We start from the raw sequence: 26,490 nt of genomic DNA on the forward strand, positions 1-26,490 counted from the left end.
TACACTCTCTCAGAACACCCGGGATTTTATGGTCACTGCAATTGTAGCATCTATCACTACAATACCTTTTTAGGTAATTTCAGACTTACATAAATCTGTAAAAAAAAAAAAAAATTCCTATATACCCTTTACCCAAATGTTCATATGTTACCACATTTGCTTTATCATTCATTCTCTCTAAATATTCATGTACTTTTTTCCTGAAAGGTTTAAGAGTATGAGGCAAACGTGATGACTTTTTATCTCTAAGTACTCCCATGTGTCACCACAGTATTTTAATCAATTGGTTGCATACTGGTCACTAAATTGTGTCTTCCCCCACTCCCAAAACTGAAACCCCATTTTATTAATTCATCTTACTCTACTAACACCCAGTACAAAAGAAGCTAGAAGACACGGAAGTACCACCCAAAATAAGTGACACATTAAATACCGTGCATAGTTTTAAGCCAAAAAAAAATGCAGAGGTTACAAACATTTCCTGAGCACTCGTTCCATGCAAAACATTCTATCTTGGGTAATTTAAGAAAAATAATTAAACTACACGTTTGGCTCCTTACAATTTCAAGAACCTAAACTGAGCTGAGGTTATGTTTGTGACCCTGACTTAAATTCTACACATCATTGCTGTAAATAGCCAACACTCAGCATCTACTTTAGATACCCTTTTCTATCTCATCACAGATTACTTTGCTCCACATAAATTATTAAATACAAGGCCTTAACCCCTTTAATGAAAATGACTTTAAAAGAACCACCATTCGTATGTCATCACTGTTCCTTGTAGGTACTCAAACGCTTAGTGATGACAAGCTAGTATCATAGGAAAGTAATTCTACAAAAGACTGGCATCAGTTACAAGCTAGAGCTATTTGCTATGTTGACCAATGTTTGACATTTTTGAAATATTACTTTAAGAAAAGGTAAAGAATATACCTATTATCTAAACACACAGGCCAACAAGAAAAAAACACACATAAGATGCAGGATTTAATTCTGGCTATTCCTGTCCATTTTTAATGTATAAGTTCCTATTAAGAACAGGAGGGCACTACACCATTTTATAGTGCTCAATGACCACCTGTGGCTGGCGGCTACCATATCGGAAGGTGCAAATATAGAACATTTCCATCATCACAGCAGTAAGTTCTATTAGACAGGGTTGTCGAGCCATTAGTTCTCTATCCCCTTGTAAAAAGCCCTGCACTGCTGGGACCCATGTCATTCAGCTAAACCACGGCTTCTCAAACTTTAATGTGCATAAAAACCACTTTTGTTAAAATGGCAATTCCTATTAGTAGGTAAGAGGTAGGGCTTGAGATCAGGCATTTCTAACAAACTCCCATCTGATGCCATTTCTGCTGGTCCACAGACTATGCTATCTCCTTCCCCTCCTTGTTGCTAAGTTACTAACTCCCTATCATTCTACCTCACCCATCATACTTTCTTTAGCACAAAGCTCACAGCCCTTTTCTCCATCCCAATCCCTGCCACCATCCTGGTGAATTCAACTGTCTACAAGGACAATCCAAGCAACACCTAACACTCGCTCTTCGATGATGTCCATCCACTACCCAACCCCTATAATCACGAACCTTATACTCACCTAAAATAGCTCTACCTCTGACGTCATTATATCACACTTAGGACCACAAGTGATTGCCTTTCCAAGGACTTTCATTCTCATTGTTCTTCAACCTTATCAGGACCTCCAGTCTAATTCCTTCCTGTTTCTTCTTTCCCTGCTTTCACTTCCCCATTTTAGATTCCTCCCTTGCAAACATCCTGAATTCCTTTATCCCTTCACTTCTTTGTCGAACCTGCTTGGCAAAATCCCAATTCTGAATTAACCACCTAGCCACTTTCTCTATCCACACCCAGGATCCTGAATTGCTAGAGGAAAGTCACACAACCTGACTGATGGTATCACTATATAAATTTATGGTTACCAACCTCAAGTGGGCCCTCAATCCACTCTGGAAACCTCACATTTATCTAGGCAAACTTCCTCTCCCAGTATTCACAACTATTCTTTCAAAACTTCTCTTCTCTCTTTCAACTTCCAATCCTTACGCCTCTCCCCACATTCTCCCTCACAGAGAAAACAGACCAGATAGGAACTACCTATCCTCTCCTATTACAGTGGAAATGTCCTCCTATCACAGGGCAATTGTTCTGCTTCTGCACTGATTCCTCCTTCCTGTACCTTCAATCTCGTCTTGCCTATCGGATCCTTTCTCATAAGTATTTATATACCAATTAACACCCACCTCCAAAAAAATGTCAACTAAGTGAAAGAAGCCAATCTGAAAAGGCTACATAGTTTTGCCTGGGAAAAGCAAAACTATGGAGACAGTAAAGAGATCCTCAAATTTAATATTATATTATTTCTCATTTTAATATTAGGAAAGTAGGTATTGAGACATAGATGGCAAATGATTAATAAATTGCCACAGGTATCATTTCCTCTTTTCCGTACAGACTAGTGCAGTACAATTCTCAAACACAGACAATCCCTAGAATACAATCCTATAAACCTCATCCTCAGTTACAATCATAAAGTAGAACATGCTTCCCAATAGAAAATGAAATAATTGGAAGTTCTGCTTCTGACAAAACACTCAATATCAAATAAATTCAAGCTAGATGAATGTGATAAAAGTCAAAATTCAATAAATACAAACCCTGTAATACTTTTAAATTATGCTTCCGGTTCTATAATATGAGTATAAATACACTACATATATTATCAATAACATAAGGGGCCCCAGTGTGCTACGAAAGTATACACGGAACTCAAAATTCAAATCAACTGCATCACAAACTTGAATTGTAAGCGGGGAGGAGGTGGTAGATGAGGGTAAACGGGATCAAATATATGGTGCTGGAAGGAGAACTGACTCTGGGTGGTGAACACACAATGTGATATATTGATGATGTAATACAGAATTGTACACTTGAAACCTAGGTAACTTTACTAACCACTGTCAGCCCAATAAACTTTAATTTAAAAAAGTGCAACTTAAAAAAATTGAATTGTAATAATCTTGCCAGTTACATTAAAAGAAAGGTCATCTTGAAAAGTATGAATTTAGACCTTTCTCATTAATAAGTTTCTCAAAGCAAAAAGGTGGTCAAAGATTCCACTTTTTGTAGCCTGCAGTGACGTTTCTCTACCACTAGGTGGTACTATCAGCTTCAGAAATATAGGGAATGTCTAAATTAATCATTGTTGCCATCTTCAAATATCCTGCCCGGGGTATGCTCATATACTTGTGTTCATCAGGTCATAAATCTCAATCCTCGGCTTACCATATATGGTCACTATAATCTTAAGGAGAATCAAATAAATACACTGTTAAAATCTGAAGTAATGAAAGGTGGGAAAGCTTACTCTTAACCTTTCACAAAAGGTTTTTCAATTCAATTCTAGAATTGAGGGAAAAAACTGAAGAAAAACACTACAAAGGTTTATCAGTTGCACTTTACCTATGACTTCAAAAACATTCTGTTATTATTTATCCAATCCATTTATCTAAAAGACAAGTTTTTGCTAAAGACTGTATTTTTAACCAGCAATTTTGAAGTATTTGGGCTAATCTGGAGTCCGGAAGTGGAAACAATACTATTTTGTATTATAAAGCCAAGATTTAAGAGATCAAAAAGGGCCACAAATTTTAATGTGCTAACACTGATAATTTATAAAGATAAGTCTTTATAAAAGAAACAACCACTCTAATTCTAAGCAACAAGTTCTCAGCAGCTAACAAACACGTAAAAGATCTTTATTCTAAATGGAAGGATAGAACAACGTCAGATTAAATTTAATCCTTTTTATATTGCTATTAGATTGGTGCAAAAGTAACTGCGGTTTAAAAGGTTAAAAACAAATGCAAAAACTGCAATTACTTTTGCACCAACCTAATAGTAAAAGTATCAAAACACCTGTTTGAAAAAGGTTTGAAATAAGTCACAATTCAATTTGAGAACTTTCCCATACCTTTTAAAGATCAAGTACAAGTTGGCTAAGTATATATATAAACATGACTAATCTGGTTTTGTATAAACTTAGGTGGAAACGAACTATAAACTAATTTTAGGTTTACATTTGAAAATTGATTACTTCTTATGAACATGTCTGTATTTTAAAAAAAGTACTACAATGTGAATAAATATTGAACAGAAAGCCTGGTGATCACAAAATGTAGTAGTATCCCCAGTTCACATCTCTATATCTGACAGTAGCCCAATTATTAACTTTATAATCTACTAACACACATCAACACAGAAATCCATAACCGCTAGCATCATTTGTTCCTAAAGATATGTCCTTGATGAACTCTTTACAAGAACTCTGGGATAAAAGTTTTCTTAAAAATTCAGATCTTTTTCACTACTGCACATTAGTTTATCCTAACACTTTTCTTAATTCTTTGAAATGTATCCAATATTGAGATACATCTTATGGTAATAATTAAGACAGTATAATTCACTCATATTTTACTCAAATTTCTTCTTGAAATTGAAAAGCGGCTAAAAGACATACCTTCAGAGTTATGTGCAGTTTTCTTGTGTTTCCGGCAATAAACCCTATAAAAAATGAAGAAATTAAAAATTATCAAGTAAACAAACTAAACCCATTTTTCAAATAAAAAAAAAAAACGAGCAGTACACTTCACCCCATTCACAAGCGAGATTCCAAAAATCTTATTAAACTTCCTATGCCATTTCTCTAAGCATTAAATTCTTTACCCAAAACACCTTTTACAATAATGATGGAATGTTTTGAAATGGGAAGTTTTAAAAGCCTAAAGAAAGTATGACTGTTAAAAAAAAAAAAACTTAAAGAGAAGTTGAACAATTACATGTAAATTCCTTGAGAAGGTTTCTCTCGTATTTGAGCTTTATCATGCAATGCACAGTGGTAGTGGTATGTCCTGTGACATGTTTTCACATCACAACCAATTGTTGCTCCAGGACAATGGCACAAAGAACACATCTACAGCAAAAAAATAAAACAATATTATTAGTGTGTGATTTTGCTAAGGCAGTGATATCAGGTTAGAGGCATATCAATCTCTGTTAAGGAAAACAAATTGGTTACTGAAAAGTTTTGTAACTAATAATGCTGTTTTTCTTGTGTTCTTTCCAAGAAATAATTCGAGTAAAATTCTACTGGGGGTCTTTTTTCCCATGTTAAATAATGACAAAATTAATGGAATATTATTAATGTCTACTGTTTCACTGTGGTCAAGAGAACACTTGAAATGCTGCATATCAGGGATGTAAGCTGTATATGAGTTAGACCTTTTCACAATTCAGATTGTTACTGGAAATGAGTCAACTGGGAAAAATGCCTCATACCACAAAAAAATTTTCCACACATTTCCACTTAATCAATGATAATCTTTGGGGGGAAAAAACCTCACATATTATTTGGGAACCTGGTAAAATCAATTTTAAGTGAGGGAAGGAGAGAGAATAAAAGAATTAGGTAGATTTCTAAATACCTCAAGCACCAAAAACATTTTATGAGGTCAAGTTGATTGCGAAAATAGGCTCATCTGTTAATTTAATCTATGTTACTTACCTCTTGCATTATGAATTCAGACAAATAGAACAGATATTTTTGACATATATATTTTAATATACCGTACCTTATGACTTCACTGAATAATTCATATTGTTTAACTAGCTCATGATCTAAATTTAGGAAAAAAATCTTTTAAAAAAGTACATAACAATGACATAACAATGATTGTTAATGGTTTTCATTAACATTATCAGAGTATACCATGCTGAGTGGACTTCTAATGAGGCTATCTCTTAAGCTATAAATGCCATCCCAAAATAAACTCACAGTTAAAGTAAATCTTAAAAACTGCTCACTTGTTTTTAGGATGCTAGATACCGCATTCTGAACTGTTCTCATTCCTTCTTATTAATTTTAACATAAAGAACATTTACCATCCTAATTTTGGATTACTTGGTCCCTGAGGAATTTTGTTGTACCAAGAGGCTAATATAAATTCCAATAAAATTTCTTATATTTCTCTGAGCAAGGAAACAAACATTCAATGTCTTATTCAAGCTATCATTCAAAAAATACTCATATAAGTTAGAAACAAACATTCTCAATACAGGTACTTCCAAGAAAACATGAGGGCCAGTGACCATTATTAATACTGATGAAATACTCCACTTCCTTAAATAAATACAGAAACTTGAAAGTGTCACTGTAAAAAGAAATACTTTGCCAAATTATCAAGCAGGAAAAGCTGGTAAATACTTTGGAGTGGCTTATAAATTCTTGAGAAGGTGGAACATTTGTACTGCAGCTTAATTATAAGGCTCTATTACTTTAGTAAATTATATTTTTATTCAAAACACTAAGGGTTATTATAGAAATTTTGGAGAACACAAAAGAGCACAAACAAAATTTTAAAAATCACTCACACTCACCAAGCAGAGACACCCTTACAGTGTTACAATGCTTACGTGAAAGTATTTTCCATGTAGCTCATACCATTTTGCAACCTCTTTTTTTTAACTTAATAAATCGAACATTACCCTGCTTCATTAAAAACTCTACTGCAAGCAGTTCGTCTTGAAATTACATCTAATATGGGTCTGCATAAGTACATTTTGAAAAAAAACTGAGTTCAATTAGCAAGCAAAAAAGCACGGAGACGTACCGTTAAAAACACTGTACTGGGCAAAATCCTCAACATTGACAAAGATACAGTGAGATGGACACTCTCATCGGCTGCTGGAAATTGGTACACGCTCTCTACACAGCAACTTGCCTTATTTCTCAAAGAGCTTTTAAAAAGTTTATATTTTCTGATCCAGTAATTCTACTGCTACAAATCTGGTCTAAAAAAATCAGACTCAGATGATTTATATACAATCATGTTCACTGCAGAACCACTTAGAATAGCCTGAAATGTAGAACCACCTATGGAAAACCACCCTTGAGAAATGTCTACATTAATTATAGTACACCCATATGTAGGAATATTCTGTAGCCACTTTTTTCAAAGAAATTTTAATGGCATGAGAAAAGGTTTATATATGATGTTAAGTGAAAAATGAAGCAGGATACAAAAGTATGTGAATTATGATCCCAATTATAACATATATTCTTTGAAAATAGGTGGAAGTAAATATAGCAAAATGCTGAGTGGTTATCTCTGGGTGGTTAGATTTCTTCATAATTTCCTGATTTTTCTACATTGGTCAAAAATACTTGTATATACAAAAAAATTGTTTGAAACATTGGGAATACTCTAGCAAATGCTTTCAATAACCATGTCTAAGTTTACTGAGAATGAGAAGGAAACCAAATGTCCGAAATATATCAAAATGTGTTTTGGCTGGTTATTAATTCAAATTTGCCCAAAGCATAACCAGTTAACTACAGCAACTTAGGAGAGATAATTTTTTTTTTTAAATGAGAAAATGCTTATTCTCACTTTTGTCAGTTTCGCTCAAGGAATAAAAGGAAGATCAAGAATACCAACAAAAATGTTTTCAGTGAGTGGAAAGTTCTTTTCAAGGTTAACAGTAGGAATTTTTCTCAGTTAGAACTTAAGGATCTATTTTATGTAGCATTCATATACCAGCAGAAACACCTGCTTGTATATGAAATTCTAGCAAGGTACTAACAAAACAGCAAAAATTATCCATAATAAAACTAAATGTAAAATTTTAATCTGCTTGTGTACATATGAATACAAAATAGGAACATAACTGTTATCGTTGAGTCTACTATGCTATATTCCAACTCCTGAAATAATTCTTTTTCCCTGAACTCCTATCGGACTTATTCATTTTGACTGTTACCATTTTATTCCCTTGTATAGCTAATTATCTTTATAAATGTGTAGATTTTATCCATCGACTGCTTCTAGACTGAATTTTTTGGAAGACTAACACTGTGTCTTACAAAGTAGTTGATTTTAGGCTTACTCTGTTACTGAAGATATTAATACCTTATGGCATATTTTTTCTCACTCATGTTTCTAATACCTCTAGACTTAACGTAATTATCTTCTGGTATATCTAAAAATATTTAAACAGTCTGATCCAGGATTTGGAAAGGTGAAACTGAGAACAATTCAGTTGAAGGGGCACAGAATGAGCAGAGGCAAGAATATCTGGAGGAAAAGATTAGCCTTATTAAGAAACATAATCAAGAATAAGAGATAAAAAGAAAAATTAAAGAAGTTGGGAAACCAGTTAAGTGGCTACTAGTTTCTTTAAAAAAAAGTTACAGAAAATAAAACAAAGGACTTCTCTTAAAAAAAAAAAAAAAAGGAATAACAGGAAAATGGGAACCCTAATGGTACAGAAAGGCAGTAGGCAGTCAGACCCGAGTAATGTTATCCCGTATTCCTCTTTACACAAAATATTTGCCCTGCAATTTGTTACAGACCTTAATGGGCCCTCAGCAGAATGACTGTCAGCTGCCATTTAACATCATGCTTGCACTTTACCCATGGCTAGCTCAAATGTGGGAAAATGAAAGTTAAGCTGACAGGAACATGTTTTCTAAGAACAATGGTGGAACCCTTCCCCCTGAGAAAAGGTCTGTCCCACATATCAAATATTCTGTTGAGAGCTAATTTCCTGCCTTCAATATAGGTATAAATGTCAATTCTCTGCTTACCCTGCTTATATCCTGATTTCAAGTACTTGATTTAGATAAAGGTAAAAATTTCTTTGTTGATAATGATTTTTCTTTTACTTTTACTCCTCTATTCAGTTTGCTACCTAGTAGACCTAGTAAACCTCAATAATCAATTACCTCTTCCAAAATGGGGAGATTGGGGGGACAAAAGGCCCCATCCTATTACAGATGTTTGCATATCATCTTTATAGCAGTTAGAAGCTATACTATCTTAATTTTTAAATAAAATTACATATATATTTAAGGTGTACAACATGTCTTAATATAGATACATAGTTAGAAGCTATACTACCTTAATTTTTAAATAAAATTACATATATATTTAAAGTGTACAACATGTTTTAATATACATAGTGAAACAATTACTACAGTTGAGCTAATCAACATACCGTTTCTTTACATAGTTACCATTTTTTTGGTGGTGGTGAGAACACCAGAAATCTACTCTCAGCAAATTTCCAGTATACTGTATAGTATTATTAACTATAGTAATCAAGCTGTACATCAGAATTCTAGACTTATTCATCATCCATAACTGCAACTTTGTACCTTTTGACCAACCTCCCCTCCCTTGTAACCACTGTTCTGTCGTCTGTGAAGCTATACTATGCTAAGGTTAAGTTGCGCCACATAAGCAGTCGCAAGGAGCTGACCATGGATGAAAGAGGAACTAAGTCACACATGAGAGGAGACAACAGGAACTGAAAGGAACATGATTTAACTAAAGTACTGCAGGAGCCAGAGGCTTGGGCATACCTGCTCCTCAGTCAACTGAACTAGGCCAGGATTGAAATTCAGTTTTCAAAATGAAGAAGTCTTAAGGAATAAAAGGAAAAATACTGCTTTCTCAGTAGCTATGAGAGAAGCTCAGGGAAAACTCAACTAAGACTACGGATACAAACTTACCTTTGGCCACCTTAACTGCCCTGTTATTTACTATGCATGTCAGTAACCGACCACCAGTGTATAGATATAAATTCTCATAGCCAAGTAGTTACCCTCTCAAGACACCTGCTCTAAGAAAATGGCTACAAATGTACTGAATGCAAAAGAAGGTACAAAAAGAGGCCATGTTTCTGAGTCAGTATGCAAAGAAAAAAATGCCAAAAGTACTTGCAGTTGGGAACAGGTAATAAGTTTTCACAGGAGACTTGCTACAAAAAGTGAGAGAGGTTAACCTTACACTGGTGTTTGTTTATGTGTGCTGTTTTTAATAAAAGGAGGACAATTAGTTGGTGCAAGTTTTCAGAGCTGCCTAAAAAATGCTCCTAACTCCAGGTTCACTGCTCTATTTATAGTAATACCTCACATATCCAACATAGTTAGAAAGCAAAGTGAGCTCTGAATTATCTGGTTAACTTGACAGTTGTCCAAGTTATTTGTTAAAAATTCCTAAAAGTAATACCATTTCAAAGGAAGGTGGAACATGAACTTATAACTTTCCGGTTTATCATTATAGCTACTATATACTCATATATATACAGAGGATGCCAAAAAAATGTATACACATTTTAAGAAAGGACAAAACTGTATTAAAATTATACTACTCAATATATACCAGACAGGTGGCTCAGTTGGTTAGAGCGCGAGCTCTGAGCAACAGGGCTGTCAGTTTAATTCCCACATGGGCCAGCGAGCTGTGCCCTCCGCAACTAGAATGAAGTCAATGAGCTGCCACTCAGCTCCCGGGTGGCCAGATGGCTCAGTTGGTTGGAGCGCGGGCTCTCAACCACAAGGTTACCGGTTCGACTCCCGCAAGGGATGGCGGGCTGTGCCTCCTGCAACTAACAATGGCGACTGGACCTAGAGCTGAGCTGCGCCCTCCACAACTAAGATTGAAAGGACAACAGCTTGACTTGGATGGAGCTGATGAGTCCTGGGAAAAACACACTCCTGTTCCCCAATAAAAAGTCCTGGAAATACAACTGTTCCCCAATAAAGTCCTGTTCCCCTTCCCCAATAAAATCTTTAAAAAAAAAAAAAATATATATATATATATATATATACACACACACATATGTCAATACAAAAAATGAAAAAATATATTATGTATATATCAATACAAAAGATGAATACAAGTCATGTGTATACATTTTTTGGCACATCCAGTATGTACATGTGTGTGCGCATGTATGTATGTGTGTGTGTGTGTGTGTGTATAACATTTTGAAGCAGGTCTCATAAAAACACAAACCTAACAATATAATATTGTTAATAACAAAATCTATAGAATATAATAATTAGGTCTAAATGGAAAGCTAGAAAGCAAAAATGAAATCTGAAAGCTGACAAAGTCATGGAAAGTAACCAACCTGATTGATTAGGACCTTAAATTCTAAGTGCTTCTGAAAAACAGGGCCACCGAAAAATCCTTGCTTTTACTAGAGTAACAGACTAAATCTAAGCAATTACTGAATAAACCATTTCAGAAGTTTTGAATTGGAGGGCAATGAACTAAGCCTATCAAGTTCTTAACCTAGTCTCCTGCCTTTGCTCTAAATATCACATAGCCCAACTCCATCCAACTTTATGAATCATCATTCATCAGAAGTAGAAATTCTCTTCTTGGAGCTTTTCAAGATTCTCTTTTCATCTTAAAAGATTCAGATAGACTTCCTGAGTTCAGATTGTTAGGTTTAGGCTCTTCTCAAGTATAGGTCTTTTGGGCTGAAAGTACTCTAAACTGTTATGCTGCTCGCTGTATCTAATCTGTGAAGAACACCAAATACACATCCATGCTCGAGTAAGTACTGAGACACCCCCTAACACCAGACATAGATTATTTTTTATTATTAGTTTGGGTTCTCCTCCATTAGCAAATAAATGAGAATTATATAAGGAAATAAATCGACAGTATCCCCAATTACAAAGAAGTATTAAATGAAGGCAAAGAAAAAAAAATACTTGAATTTTTAAAATTTTAACTGATTCGGTAATAGTCAGAGACCTGATTTTCTCCATCATTAGACGTGGAAGTTTCTCTTTGGCCTTACATTCATTCTCCTTAATCACCTCCAAAGTAAAGCAAAGTTCACTTTATAAATGACAAATAAAATATCTGCACCCCATAATCTGAGTTTTAAAGAAACTCACATTCATATGAATACATTCATGATTCGTGTACACTTAGTTACACAGATGACAATGAGGCCATCTTCGGCAACAAAATTTACCTGTTTCCCCTCCAAAAGACCCTAAGGCGGGTCCTGCAAGTCCATCCAGCCCACCACCCCCTTTTGTAAACCAAGTTTTATTGGAACACAGACAAGCCCGTTTTTGTGTGTACTGTCTGTGACTGCAACCATATGGCTGGTAAAGCCTTTAATATTTATTATCTGGTCCTTTACACAAAGTTTGCTGACCCCTGTCCTAAGGCAATGGTCCATGACCAAGACTGTTCATCAAAAATCACTTGGGAACCTTTTTCAAAAGATAACTGTCTCTAATTCCCTGTCCCCCACTTCAGATTTCATGATTGGTTAGGTACCACTGCTTGGTCGGTGGCACTACCAGTCACCGAGCATCTTCTACTTCTTGGTATGCAGTAAACAATGGCAGCATTCTACACAATGTGGATGCTCCATTTTGTCCTTACTGAATGCTAAATGAGCCACACACTGTTTTAAATAGCACTGGCATTAAATACTTACTTAATACTTTTGACCACTTCCTCCTCCTTGAAACTCTCCCCCCTGTGACTTCTACAGCATCACTTGCCCAGTGGAACACATTTCAAAAGTTCATTTCCTACGAAGCCTTCTGACATCCCAGGTAAAATTAATTATGGTCCTCTTTCCCAGCTCTCCTGTGGCTTTCTTTTAGATACTTCTAAGGCTAAATTATATCTATTTATGGTTTCACTCAAAGTGTCCAGCATCGTGCTTGGTACGGAGTAGGCACTCAATTAAGTATCTGATAAATGGCCAGACAGATGACTTTTAGGCTCTAGATGGAGGCCTTGACAAATATAATGCCTAAGGAAACAACAAAAACACCACCATAGTGGGTGAGAGTGAAGGCTGTTTGAGGCATGCACAGCTAGCTCTCCACCATTCTGAACAAACAACCAATCTGATTTTTCCCTCTAGATTTCTCCTTCCTTTTCAAACCACTAGAGCTGCAAACAATACTAAAACACTGATTAGCCAAAACAAGAATATTATACTGCACCATTACTTTCCTGGTCAATTTACACCTAGCCCATTATTAATGCTTCACATTATTATCCCACTTAAGTTCTTCTCTCCTTCAAATTCAACCAACAATTAATGAGCGCCCACTTATTTATTAGAACACCGTTGAGCACAAATGAGACATCAAGAACTGTGCTGTTTTCCATGCACTATCCCCACTTACTCCTATGCCAGGCAAAGAGAAGATAGTCTCTACTCCCCCAGAGTTCGCAATACAGTGGGGAAGAAAGACTTGCACACATATGACAAATACAATGCCTAGTGTGTTCAATGCTGTGACAGAGGTGTAGGCTGAGTAGAACTCAAAAACAGACAAAAGTGAGAGGCAGCTAGGAGATGAAGAACATAAGCACATACACTGCAGTGGGGACAAGTGGAAGATGATTGGGAAGTTGAGAGGAGAGGGAATGAGATAAGGAATGGAAAGGGTGAGTTAAGATATGATTTCTGATGGACAGGCTGAGGCCTGGATATTATTTTGTAAGCAGTAAGGAATCAGTAAAGGTTCTGAGTCAGGGAGTGACAGTAGGTTTTAAAAGTAGAGATCAAATAATTACCAGCAGTACACTGAAGGAAGAGGAAGGCTGGATATAGGGTACCATTAAGAAAAGAAGGGAGAGACATCCCAGAAATAGGATCAAGTGATTGATGTGGAAGAAGGAAGAGTTGAAGGTAAAGGATTCAGACAGAGAATCAGTTTTCAGGGTGGGGAGATAATGAACATTGGCTTAGACAGGTCAAGTTTAAGATGCCTGCAGAACATCTATGTATACCAAATATGCTGCTATTATTATATTTCATTCTCCAATGACTACTGTGTATCACTTATCTCCTGAAAAATCATGCAGATTGCCCTTCCCCACCCCCTCCTATCCAAGTTGAAATACCTGTTTGATGTTTAAAGACCCTGCAATCATCCCACCTCACTCAATTCTAATCCATTACTGCCAGCTCAAGGACCCATTCTAGGATAGCTAACCTGTTTCCTGGACTCATCCCCTTTTTTTTAAACCTTACCACCTCTAGGAACTACTTAAATAGGCAAGACTCCTCTCGCACAGAATACAAAGGTGTATACTATAAATGGTCATATATGCAGACTCATGGCATGCCCAATACGTAGTCCATAAAATCGCAAAATCAGACACCCTTTTTCTCTGGGGTGCCAAGCACTCCTCTGGTACTAAATAACAAAGTAAAGACCACGTAGAATTGGTCTTTTTATTTTCAGAGGCTACAAAAATATCTTGAGGACAACAGAGAATCAGAACACACACACACGATTTTTGTCCTAAATACCAGCAAGATGCTATTAACAGAATATATTAATAGGAGTCTGATTGTGTCCTAAATTCAGTACTATGTCCATCGTTATTAGAAAACTACTAAGCTCTAATCATTACATTTTTTTTTAAATGTGATTTTCGGTTGGGTAGCTTAAAAGGCAGTCTAGTATAACCTAGTGATTAAGAGTTCTGACTTTGGAGTTAACTGGCTCTGCACTGAAATTCTAGCTCTGCCACTTACTAGCTATATGACCACGGTCAGGTTACTTCTCTGATCCTCCGTTTCCTCATCTGTAAAGTGAAAATGAATACCTTCCTAACTCACAGTATGATTATGAGGATTAAATAGATCATGTATTTAAAGTACATGACCCAGTCTCTAGCACATACAGAGGGTGACAAAAAAAATGTATACACAGTTTAAGAAAGGAAAAAACTATATTAATTGTAATACTCAATATATACTGATAACAGAAGATGAATACAAGTCACGTTTGACTTCTGCAATGACAAGAGGTGCTCAAAGTGGTTACCATCAGCGTCCAGACACTTCTGATTACGGCAAACTACTGCTTGAGCATAGGTAACATCTCTTAAAATGTGTGTACATTTTTTGGCACTCCCGGTATTAACTGTTCAATAAATGTTAGCTATCTCTACTACTGAAAAAAGCAAGAAAAATGTTCAGCAGATTTCTTAAGACACGTGAGTAAAATTTAGTTTGAAAAAGGGAAAGTTTAGGAGTGACCTGAGGACAGTCATAAAGTATATAAAGAAGTTTTCATTTTTAATAAGAAAAAAACGAATATTTACTTAAATGGAAAGAGACAGATCTAGAATAAATGGCTTTAAATTAAGCAAGATACTTGAGTTATACAGAAGGATGAATTTCTCTACTCTGAAAAGTGTTATATAAAACTGGTCCTGTTTCAGGCTGCTTGGGTAGAATCACAATTTCCTGATATATTTAAGAACAGCACAGGCAAAAATCTTATGTTGGATGGCTTGTAGGTAGTCTTGCCTAGGGGTAAGGAAGGTGAACTAAATGGTTTTCTGAACTCCTTCTGTTCTTAAGACACAGACACAGGTACCAATGAGAACAGTAACCATCTGATGTAGATATTCTTAGTGATCTCACCAACTTCATCCAGAAAGAGTACGTTCTTCAAATATACCTCTCTCAAGTGCCTCCTTAAACAAAATGAAAACAATGATAACTCATAATTTTACTTGGAAATTTGCGTTTCTTGACTAGATGGCTGGAGAACAAAAGTAGGTGGTACAGATGTGGTGTCTCCATATGGCTTCAACAGGAACTGGAAACCATTCTGGGAAAATATATATTTTTGCAGTCTTAACTGAAAACAGAGCCTCAAATTATAAAAACCTTAGTACTCAGGCAAATTTTTCCTGGTCCACCTTTGTGCTATATACTTAAAGGTGATGTAAAAGAGATGAATATATTCATCAGGAATGGCTTTCCTCCCCTGATCCTTACGACTGACATGAAAACCCCAGAAAATTGCCTTTGTCAGCAAGAGCACAGATACCACACACCTGTACCTCCTGCTCTACTGCAGCCTCCCATCATCTCAAGACTGACCCATCTGGCCACCTACACTCTTCTTTCAAGCCCAGTCTCTTCTTTCTATATTTTCCTTTGGGGCGAGTGAGCACCTCTGGAGCCAACACCAGGTACAGACTGGAACCTGTCTTGAAAGCACCCCGGGATCAGCATTCCTGTTTTCAATTATTTTCAATGGGTATGCATGACCTACTTTTCACCTAAGAATTTCGATAAACAGGAGCCAGGGCAAACAGGCTCACAGGATAAAATGCTTTAAAAAGTCAATTAGAGAAGGTGATTATCTAGTTTATATGTAGTTTACTTACATAAAGCTCTTCACTTTTTTTCTCCCTTCCTATTTGATTTATGGCCCTTTTATTACTTAGACAAATATACATAGAGAAAAGGAAAGAAGAAAATGAAAATCTGGAATTTTGGTTACTTGATACTGCTTCATATAAAAATGATATAACAGAAGGAGCAAAACTAACAGCTAAAAGGAGACTTAAAAATTATTTCAAAGTTAAACACATAAATGCGACTCTAGTCCTATCCCCTATGTAGGTTATTTAAATTCTGGCATTTTGGGAAAAGAAGCAAAATTATATATCCATGCTCAAAAGTTCTCTCCTTCTGCCACTATTCTTCACTGCCAGAAGCCCACAGCTTCAAAATGGCTTCAAAACACCTTTCCTAAGGTAACTTTAAATCTTTTATAGCACTTTTTAGTCATGCAACGTCACTGTTTAGTAAGCAATGATACAGCATTACCTGTTTACCACTGGCAAAAAGGCAAATAAGTTAATGACTTGTCTAAAGTTACACAATGTGCCAGTGGCAGAGTCATTAAAAAAACAGGCCTCATGACTTCCCAGTCCAGCATGCTTTTCATTAGCCTAAAAACATTAGCAGGATCTTATTATTACTTATAAATAACAACTACAATGGTGGCTACCATTTATCAAGACCTAGCCACATGCCAGACACCATGCTCAGTCCTGTATAGTCTCTTTTAATTCTCACAATATCCCCATGAAGCAAATACTGTCATCTCTTTTTGGCAGGTGAAGAAAACATGGCATAGAGAAGTAAATAACTTGTCCAGGGTCACTCAGCTAGGAAGTGACAAAGCTGGTATTCAAATCCAAGTCTGTTACTAGAGTTTGTGGTCTTCACCTCCAATATTGTTCCACTCCCTAGATCAAGGAACAAGTTGTTTTGTATAACTCACTACACTTGAGGGGGAAAATCAACTCTACACTATATACCATTAAAAATTAATTAAAACATTTTATAATAGTGAAACCTGCACAAAGTTCTTAAGTTTTCTTCACAAACAGTCCAATAAATTAAATCTCCATTGAATTTAAACATACTGCCAGATGTACGATGCTGCTTCATGTAAAACTAGACATTGCATTTGTAAATAACATTGTAACATTAGGGACAAAACTAGGCATTGCATTTGTAAATAACATTGTAACATTAGGGACCAAAACTGCTCCTGTCCTGACTAGAGCAGCCATGCCAAGTGATAAAAATGCTAACAAGTCAGGATGTAGAAGCATTTTCCAGGCATAGTCATAGTGCCAAGGAATAAATAATGGGGTAATAAGGCTTACAGTACAACCACTTTCAAGTATTCTTTCTTTGTATCTGAATTTGTTTTTAAGGATGAGGAAATAAAAACATGCTGTTCTGGTTCTCAAAACTCAGCAAGCCACAGTAACATGAAGAAATCTAAAGCCACATTTAAATAAATAAAAATCACGTTTAAAAAAATAGAGCATTCTATTGCTATCTACAGTTTTTAGGGTGGGGAAGATAAACACTTTCACAGTTAAAGTCTCATTACAATAAAAACGGTCTGACCTCTGAATTCCCATATGTGCCAATACTGATTCTAGAGTTTGAGACTATTTATCTTAAAGCAAATCTTAAATGTCATCTTGAACTTCTTCATATTGGTTTTTGTTTTTCTAGAAGTCTCACTATTTTTAAAACAGATTATTCCTGGTCATCAAATTGATAGCCCCCCTCTTCCCACCAGATTCTTTGTGAAATATGAGATTACTCAGTGCCTAAGCACATAGATATATGTTCTGCCAAACCCATCTTTAAAATAATGAAACACTTCATAGTGAAGCTACTAGAGGAACATTTACAGATGTAATTTCAATAAAGAGCTCAAAGGAGAAAAATAACCAAATGAAAACGAACTGTTTTAATATAAACCATAATGTATCATAAATAGCAACTGAGATGACATGACTTTTCCAAAAGAGCAATAAATCTTGCCAATTGGTTACTGTACCAATAGCTGTACTAAAGACAGACATAGGAACATTACTCTAGCACAGCTTCAGAAAAACTGTAAAACTCACCAAAAGTCATCTAAAGTCAAAAATGCTATGTTGTACAGCTGAGCCACAGTAAAATACTTTGTTCAGCAACTGCTAACGTTTTCCTGTTGAAAGGGCACTGTCAATTTGTAATGACAATTACTTCATGATGGAAGATGGAAACACATCAGAATTTAATTATGAAAATATACTTAAATGAAGACTTTAACACATGATACATTCAAAATGCTTGTTTTCTAAGTCAACACAGACACCAAGATTTTAATTCTTTTTGAAAAGAAAAAAATTTGAATATATTGATTCACTCCTTTTTTGCATTTACTACTTTTTTTATTTTTATTAAATTTATTGGGGTGACACTGGTTAATAACATTATGTAGTTTCAAGTGATTCACTCCTTTTTTTGTTGATTGTTAAGTAAACCCGGCCTTGGAATTTGCTGGTTTTGGGGGGAAAAAGACTGCAATTTAAAATTATACTCAGTTAATAATGTAATACACTCTTAAAAAAAAAAAAGCAATTTCTTCCTTAATGAGCTTAAAATAAGTTTTATTCTCAAGAGGCAGAAATACCAACTTACCAGCTTCGTGCCTCTTTTAATTTCCTTTTGGACATCTTCAATAGAAAATCCACCAAGACTTTCGTTATCAGAGTGGGATGATACCAAAGCAGATGAAAAGAGCTATAAATTACATTTAAAAAATTAGTTTCATATACAAAGAAATTACAGTGAAACAGTGAATAAAATGTTCTACTTAAAAGGAAAAAAAACGGCACTGCATTAGTGAAAAACCATTTCTTAAAATTTTAACTGAGTTAAGTTTTAGTATTCAGGACTACTCATTGTTAAGATTTCCAAGGTTTCAGGTCTCTCGGTGGCTGCTGGTATACTTACCATGCACTTATGGTGTGCTGCCACCTTCTGGTTTTCAGATATTAGTAACTGTCCACATTCCTTGTCTCTATTTGACTTACAAAAGCCACATTTGCGCTGTCTTGTAGGCCCTTTTTTCTGTTCAACTGAGCTCGACATGATTTTTAAATTGCCTTTAGAATGCCACTTTAAGCCTCAAGAAATGCTATAGAGAATAAGAAGGGTAACAAAATGGTTAATTTCATTTAAAATCAGTTTACACATAGTCATGTAAGTTGTTTAATATCTGAATTAACGACATATGCATTTAAAATGGCTTTTTAGTATAGACAAATTAATATTAAAACCTAAGGTGCCTCCATAATTAAAAAATACGTATTTATGCATAATATAACTTAATGAAAAAAGATAACTGAAATAATTGAGAAAAATCAAACTGCTGCCAAATTAGGGAATATGTGAAATAATTAGAATACATCCTGCATGGATAAGTAAAAATGTACAATGTGTGATATTAAAATTATCATCTGCTAACATAACTATTGCAAAATATTTTTCATGTATAGCTAGGTGCCCCTCCAAGACAAAGAATTACCTATCTAAGAGAAGAGCAAAAACTACTAAGAGAACTACACAATATTTAAAAAGAACAGAATTCTGTAATTGCACAATTCCTTAAAGTTCACATATTAATAAACCAAACAAGAGAAATGAATTTACTTAACCATGACTTTGGAACACATTTTTAAACTTGAATTATTTTCAAGTTAAAAAAAATCACGTATATACCTGTAATAAATTAATTTTTGCTATTGTATTCCATTTTCCAGTAAAGAAAAAAATTAAGCTTACAACAATCTATTCAAAAACACAGACTTTAGAAACCAATTATTTATAAAAACAACTGTATTATCTGACTCTGAGATTTACACCAAAAGTCTGCTTATTAAACTTACAAACTGACAGTGGTGTTCTAAATACAGTAACTTTCACAGTCAAATTAGTAAGACTGCCTAAAGAAAGGAAAATTGTTCTGAATGAGACTTAAATTCTGTCAAACTATAATTATAGGTAGGATAGTCAAACAAAAAAGGGAAGAAAAGCTGTAACATGGGAGGTTTCAGATTTAGATCATCAATCTAAACATGGATTCTTCAGAAGTATCTAAACATGTGTAAAATCGGTTATTTGATTTGTGTAGTTTTTCCAAATCAACTAAGAAGTTCAGGACCCAGGTTGCCACAACACACATCACAATGAATAAAATCTCAAATTTCTGTCTTAAAATTTATAAATTCTTTCAATTTTTCGATATATTTGAATGTTTTCATAATACTATGTTGAAAATTGGACTCACTAACACTACTACTGTAGCTTTCCAAGACACACTTGTTCACCAACAAGAACAGTAGCAACTGGATGCCAGCAAGGTGGTAGCTACAAACAATTCAGTACTTTAGAACATAAAAATGCAGATACTTAATCAAAATTTAACGTGAAGCCACAAAGAAACAGATTGTATCAATTCATATTTAGGTTCTTCTTTTGAACAAAACTTCAAAGGCCCTGACAGTCTCTGCGTTGATGGGTTTAACAAACTCTTAATGCTATCTACAATTTTAAATATCCCAGTCTTCCAAACAGCATCGAATACTTTACAATAGTACTGTATTCATAGCTATAAACGGGCTATAAACCGTGAAACTGATTGAAAACAGGCAGCAAATACTTTCAGGATTAAAGGGAAAATAGGACTAACAGAGAAACAAAAGAAACAAAAGGGGAAGTGTGTTTGCATTTGCTCAGGCAAATATGTGTTCAGTTGCTTTATCAAGAATATAGCTGCCAAAATCTTTAGAATTAATTATGCAAAACACCAAAATTCATAAATAGCACCAAAATTTGCTATTTGAGTTCTAAATTAGCTTTCTTTACTACTATGCAATAGCAGACACTATGAAACCACTGTAATGTATTCAGCATTTCTCTCCGTCATCCTTGGCCAGTTGAAAGGATGACACATTATGAATCTAATCTGTACAGACATTTTTAATGTGTAATTTCTGTACAATGCTAGCTAGCATAGGGTATAAAACAGGCTTAAGATTAAAAAAAAATTCCTAGAGTAGAAAATCACTTTTTATTCTTGAAATTAATTCTGAAAATGGTGCCCCCCAAATTTTATCCATATTGAATTCTGCCTCTTTCAATTTATAAACAGGTAAATTTCTCATCCTAATTTTGTGAAACTGCTTTTCTAGTTATTAAAGACCCCAAAATCCAAAAGAGAAAAAAGGTACACTTTATTTTGCATTCAAAAATATTTTAGTGTATTTTTTTTCTGTAATCAGGTTAAATATAATTTGTAAAGTGAACAGAAAAACAGAAAGTGCACCAAAGCAATTAAAAACTTTCCCCAATGTGCAATGACTAAATGGATTTTTCCACTAAAATTCAAATAATGCATGTGTGCATATCTTGCTAATTTTTTTACAGCCTCCTTGTAAAACATCAAGTGGAGAACATCATGGAAACAATGAGTCCTAGCAAAAATGTCTTTATCATAAAAATACAGATTTTTATCTCATGCTGTTACATTTGTGGTCTCTAGTTAAGGAGAATATGGGCATTTCAAGGACCAACATTAAGGGATTCTTAATGGTCCACGCAGCTATGTGGCGTTTTAATTTTAGTCTAAAAGGTTTTTCAGGGCATGCAGAGATCAAAGTTTGATGCTTTCACCCAACAATGAAACCTTTTCCTTAAAAGAAACATAACATTATATACAATGTTATAAAGCAGAAATAAAGAGGCAAAGATAACAGTGTGAAAAACATAACTGAAATGTCTGAAAAAATATAAAAGCCCGATTAGTTAAGCTGAAGCAATCAATGCGTTTCTGATTTTCCAAGATGCTGTGAAGCACCAAAGAAGAAATAACCTGAAACATCAAGGAGAGCGAGTTAAAGAGCCAAGTCGAGAGCTCATTCAATGTCTGGTATCTGAAAGACCATTTTCACAGAAAAATAAAACCAAACAAAAACTGCAGTTCTGGAAGATCAAACAATTCCACACGCAAGCAAGTTGAAATATACAGATCAAAATATATAAACGTGATCCCCAAAGAAGCAGGATTTATGTCAGGAAAGTTACAGTGGAGACAAATAAACGAATAAGAGATGAACCGGAAGGGCACCTGAATTTGGTTGCACGATATTACATGCTTCGCACTGCTTTTTGCGGTTATTCAAACGGAAACTGAAGGAATTTTCCAGTTGTCTCAAACCCAAGGGTAGAGAAAGAATTTGATCTGTATGAATAAGACCTGATATTAAGTCGTAAGGCGATGAAAAGAAAAGGCTTTTGAATTACCAAAGGATTTTTCAACTTCCACGCAGAATACTGAAACGAACAAATTTTAAAAGAACGCCGTGCTGTTCGCCCATATAATAAAGGATGGTACGTACCGGATCCTCTCCGTTATTTATTCTATACACACTAGACTCCAAGATCTCCCTCCAATCTAGCGCTAGATAAACTCGCAAAACTATCTTCCTCTAAAACACTTCAGCAGGTTCCTTTTGGTCGTAAAGTCAGGATCCCCTAATTGTCCTTTTCCAATCCTCCCGAATCCAGTTAAATATCATCCTACCACTTTCTTTAACCCTCCTCCCCTAGGAGTTTACCCTCCAAGTCTTCGTTTCCTATCTCAGTTTCACCCCTAATTCCCCCCACCCCGGAGTTTTTCCTCTTTCCGTAAGGTTAACCCTCTTGCCATCCTAACAATTCTTCCTCTTACTCTTCCCAAACTGGGAGTCTCCCTCCTTCCCAAATATGTCCTAAGCAATGGCAAAGACTAAAATTTCCCAGTATTTTTTCCTCCCTAAATGTTGCGCCCCCTCCCCCGAAGTCTAGGCTTCAGCCTAACCTCTCCCTTAGCTCCTGCAAAGCACTTTTCTCAGCTGCCTCTTTGCGAAGCGCCTTCAATGAGTGGCGCTTCTGGGGTCCCTGACAATAAAGCGAGACCACCAAGAGTCCCCCTTAACAACGGGCAGGGGCGGCGGCCTGGCCACCGCCATCCTCCTTGTCTTCTCCCGCTGGGCAGAGAATGGGGGGCCCCAGGGTACCGTGGGGACTCACCGGCGAAGCCCAGAGACGAACGGCAGGGGAGAAGCGCCAATGAGGGGAAAGAGAAAGAAGTCGGTCTCGGTTCTCCGGCAGCGCCTGAGAGCGGGGCTCTGTCGCCGGAGGTTGTTTCCTTTCATTCGAGGAGACGGGCTCGCGGAGCGCCCTTACGTCGCCCCCCTCGCACGCAACGACTCACAGAGCGTTAATACGTCCCGAGCACTCCGCGGGCGCTGATTGGCTGCAGAGACCGGGCAGCTGAAGCCGCAGAGCCACAGCGCATGTGCAGAGGCCACCCCCAATACGGATCGGGGCAACAGGCCCCGCCTCCTGCTCGCGCGCGTACCTTCTATTCTCCGGTCCGCCGCTCAGCCAAGTGTTTGGGGGCAGGATCCGACGAGATAGAGAAAGAGATTCAAAGATATTGCTGTGGGTTGGGCGGAGAAGAAGCAGGGTTGGGACTAGAAACCGTTGGATAGGGGCCCTGAGTTACCAGTTTTCAACAGTGATTCATATGGGTAGGCCTTATTCCTTGCACTTGTTCACCCAGGCCTTTTCACATCCATTATTTCATTGTACTCTCGTGGCATCCCTTTGAGGTCCTCCGTTCTCTCATTTTGCTGCCAGGAAAGACCGAGAAGCTCGTAGTGGAGTCAGTCTGCCCGGATTTCAATCCTTGGGGGAATCATTTCAATCTCCGTACTTTAATTTTTTTTTTCTTAAAATGGGAATAAAAATAGTATCTAACGGGTTTGTTGTGAGGAAGAAATGAGATAATGCTTACAAGTAAAGCGTCCCTGGCGTATAACAGGCCGTCTATAAATCCTGAGATCATAATTGTAAAAGTGATTTTCTTTATAACTCACACAGGCAAACCAAGACACCTAAACAGGCACTTTCCTCTTTTGATGTACAGAGCCAGAATGCTTGGGTTTGAATCCAAGCTCCCCCACTTCTAGCTCTATGACCTTGAGCACGGTGCATTACCTCTCTGTCCCTCAGTTTCAACGCGTCCAAAATGGAGATCACAATGGTATCCATCTCCTAGGGTTGTTAAAAGAAATGAGTTAATATATGTAAATTACATAGAATAATACTTGGGCACATACTATGCCCAAGGGTGCAAGCCAGTGGTTTAAGAAAAAAAAAAAAAAAGCCCTAGCAAACCAACGAAAATTTAAAGATGCCCTTCAAGTATTTTTCCAGTAAAGGGGTAAGGGAGAGGGCGGTGGATTTCCATTGTTTTGCTCCAATGCTGTTTCATTCTTTATATTTTTCCCTGCAATGTCAACCTTAAATTGTAGTCCTCAAGAAAACAGTAATCTATGTTGATGTAACATTGTACCCTATACAAACAGGTACCTACCTAATAAAGGTGAACAAAGGAGTCATTTAGCTGCAGGGGACCTTTAGCCCTTTCACCCAGGCCCTGCAACATGAAAGGAGATGGCTGGAGATTTACATAAGATCCAGAATGTGTATTCCAAACATTTACAGTGTATTTGAAAACAGGTCCCCCAGCATCAGCACCAGCTTCACACGCTTACTGATGTCAGGATGAAACTGATGATTGTGTAAGCGACAAAATGTAGTGCCTATGCACAATGTCATCTTTTTAGATTTCCCCCACATCCCCACATTTTGCTGTCTTTTATTCATTCTCTCATCCATGCACTCAACAAAATTTGGTTCAATAAACATCTGTGAAACTACTAAGTTCCAAACATGAGAGACATAGATCAACTCAATTCCTGACCTTGTACTCATGGTCTAAAAAGGGAGACAGATAAGCAAACAAACACAGTATTGTGTGATAAATATTAGAGGCTATATTAGAGGTGTGTGCCTGGTACAGACATCCTCTGCCTATTACATACAAAGTGCTATGCTAAGGTACAACACGGCAGTGAATTAGAGACAGCCTTTGCCCTCACCTCTTTACGTTCTAACAAGGAAAAGACAAGTAGCTACAATAGGAGATGGGCTGCGGCAAGTTCCTTAAAAGGTGGTAAAGAAGTGCCGGGAGTTCGGGAGAGGAAGACAACAGTGACTCCAGATAGTTTCAGGCCCCAATGTGGTAGCCAGTTCCAATTAGCACGACTGATAGATGTAGCCTGTTATTTCAAGGGCCACAGAAAGGAGTCAGATTGTGATAACACGCACTTAGTGCCTGAGGATATAGGATAGCATCTCTTAATCTCTTATTGATCCACCAGTACACTCCCACCAACACTGTTCCAGTCTTTCTTCAAGCTCTAGATCCCGCTTTTTGTACTTCATTCTCATTTTGATTAACTTCCTGACTTATTTAGAGTAGGGACATCTGAACTCAGCTATATTTTGTACACCCATCCTCTCTTGCTTCCTTTAAGGATTGGAGAAAGAATTGTCCTTCCTGCTTTTTAAAGCTGAATCTGTGGTTTTTGTCACATCTCCTCTGTGCTCTGGAACAACCGATTTTCTACTTATTCCTTGCTCCAGCAGCATCAATTGCCTGGCTCTCCTTTGCCTTGAAACACATAGGATCCTCTACCTCCTGTCCAGACTGTGTTCTTTGCTTCCAGTTGCTCTCCAATCACTCATTGAGCAGGATTTGCAGATATTTTCTGCATGCCAGGTATTACGCTAGACATTGGTGATTTAAAAAGGAATAAGACACAGCTCCTGTCGTCAAGGAATTTTCAGTCTGAGGAAGAAAAACAGGTATTTCCAATGAGGAAGAAAAACAGAATTTCAGTACAATAGGTAAAATGCTATAATAGAATTACATACCACAAAGACTGATGAACTCTGTCCAGTGGGAAGAGGAACTACATTCCTAGGGAGGAAATGTTTTGAGTTGGGTCTTGCAGGACAGGTCCAGGCCCAGAAAAATCTGGATTCCATCTTCACGACTTTCTTCAATCTTCACTCTTGACACCTCTGTTACACTGAACACTTTTTGGCCATTTATTTGTTCTTAAACTCTCACCTTCCTCAGTTCATAACAAAGACTCTGACTCTGGCTCTCTGGTTGTTATTGCAATCTCTTTTGTAGGTTTTTCTTCTCACTTTATAATGCAGACTTTGCTTAGACAGAGTCTTAAACTCTCTGCTGGTCTATTGTTATTCCACCTCAGCAGTTTTTAAACTATTGAAGTGAAAATCACCTGGGGAGCTTGTTAAACATGCAGATTTTTTTTTTTTTTTTGGCACTACCCCCTGAGGCTTCTGAAGGTCTGGGTGCAGGAATCTGCCTTTTTAAACTGCCAAGCTTATTCTGAGGCAGACTGTTGAGGACCACACGTTAAGAAACTAACCTCCGTTCTTTTTTTTTTTTTTTTTTGTAGAATTGATACAATCTTTTGACTTCATTGTAACCTGTAAACAATTGCTTAGCAACTGGATCTG

At 36.5% G+C, this 26,490-nt stretch overlaps 1 protein-coding gene across 4 annotated transcripts in view; it reads right to left on the bottom strand.

Moving 5' to 3' along the window:
* PHF6 (PHD finger protein 6) overlaps nt 1-24,142 on the bottom strand; it is a 45,850-nt gene extending 21,708 nt beyond the window's left edge. For 3 of the 4 annotated variants that reach the window (XM_033112607.1, XM_033112598.1, XM_033112580.1), the window contains exons 1-5: nt 23,116-23,287; nt 18,997-19,180; nt 18,682-18,783; nt 4,866-4,999; nt 4,547-4,590 (exon numbers count right to left, since the gene is read on the bottom strand). In XM_033112607.1, the coding sequence (XP_032968498.1) occupies nt 4,547-4,590; nt 4,866-4,999; nt 18,682-18,783; nt 18,997-19,134 (418 nt within the window). In that variant the 5' untranslated portion in view covers nt 19,135-19,180; nt 23,116-23,287. Of the gene's footprint in view, nt 1-4,546; nt 4,591-4,865; nt 5,000-18,681; nt 18,784-18,996; nt 19,181-23,115; nt 23,288-24,087 lie in introns of those variants that run through there. The other variant, XM_033112590.1, reaches the window with a different exon arrangement.
* Nucleotides 24,143-26,490: the final 2,348 nt, after the last annotated feature.

The sequence above is a fragment of the Rhinolophus ferrumequinum genome, chromosome X, assembly GCF_004115265.2.
Source record: "Rhinolophus ferrumequinum isolate MPI-CBG mRhiFer1 chromosome X, mRhiFer1_v1.p, whole genome shotgun sequence".
In the NCBI taxonomy this organism is placed as follows: Eukaryota; Metazoa; Chordata; class Mammalia; order Chiroptera; family Rhinolophidae; genus Rhinolophus; species Rhinolophus ferrumequinum.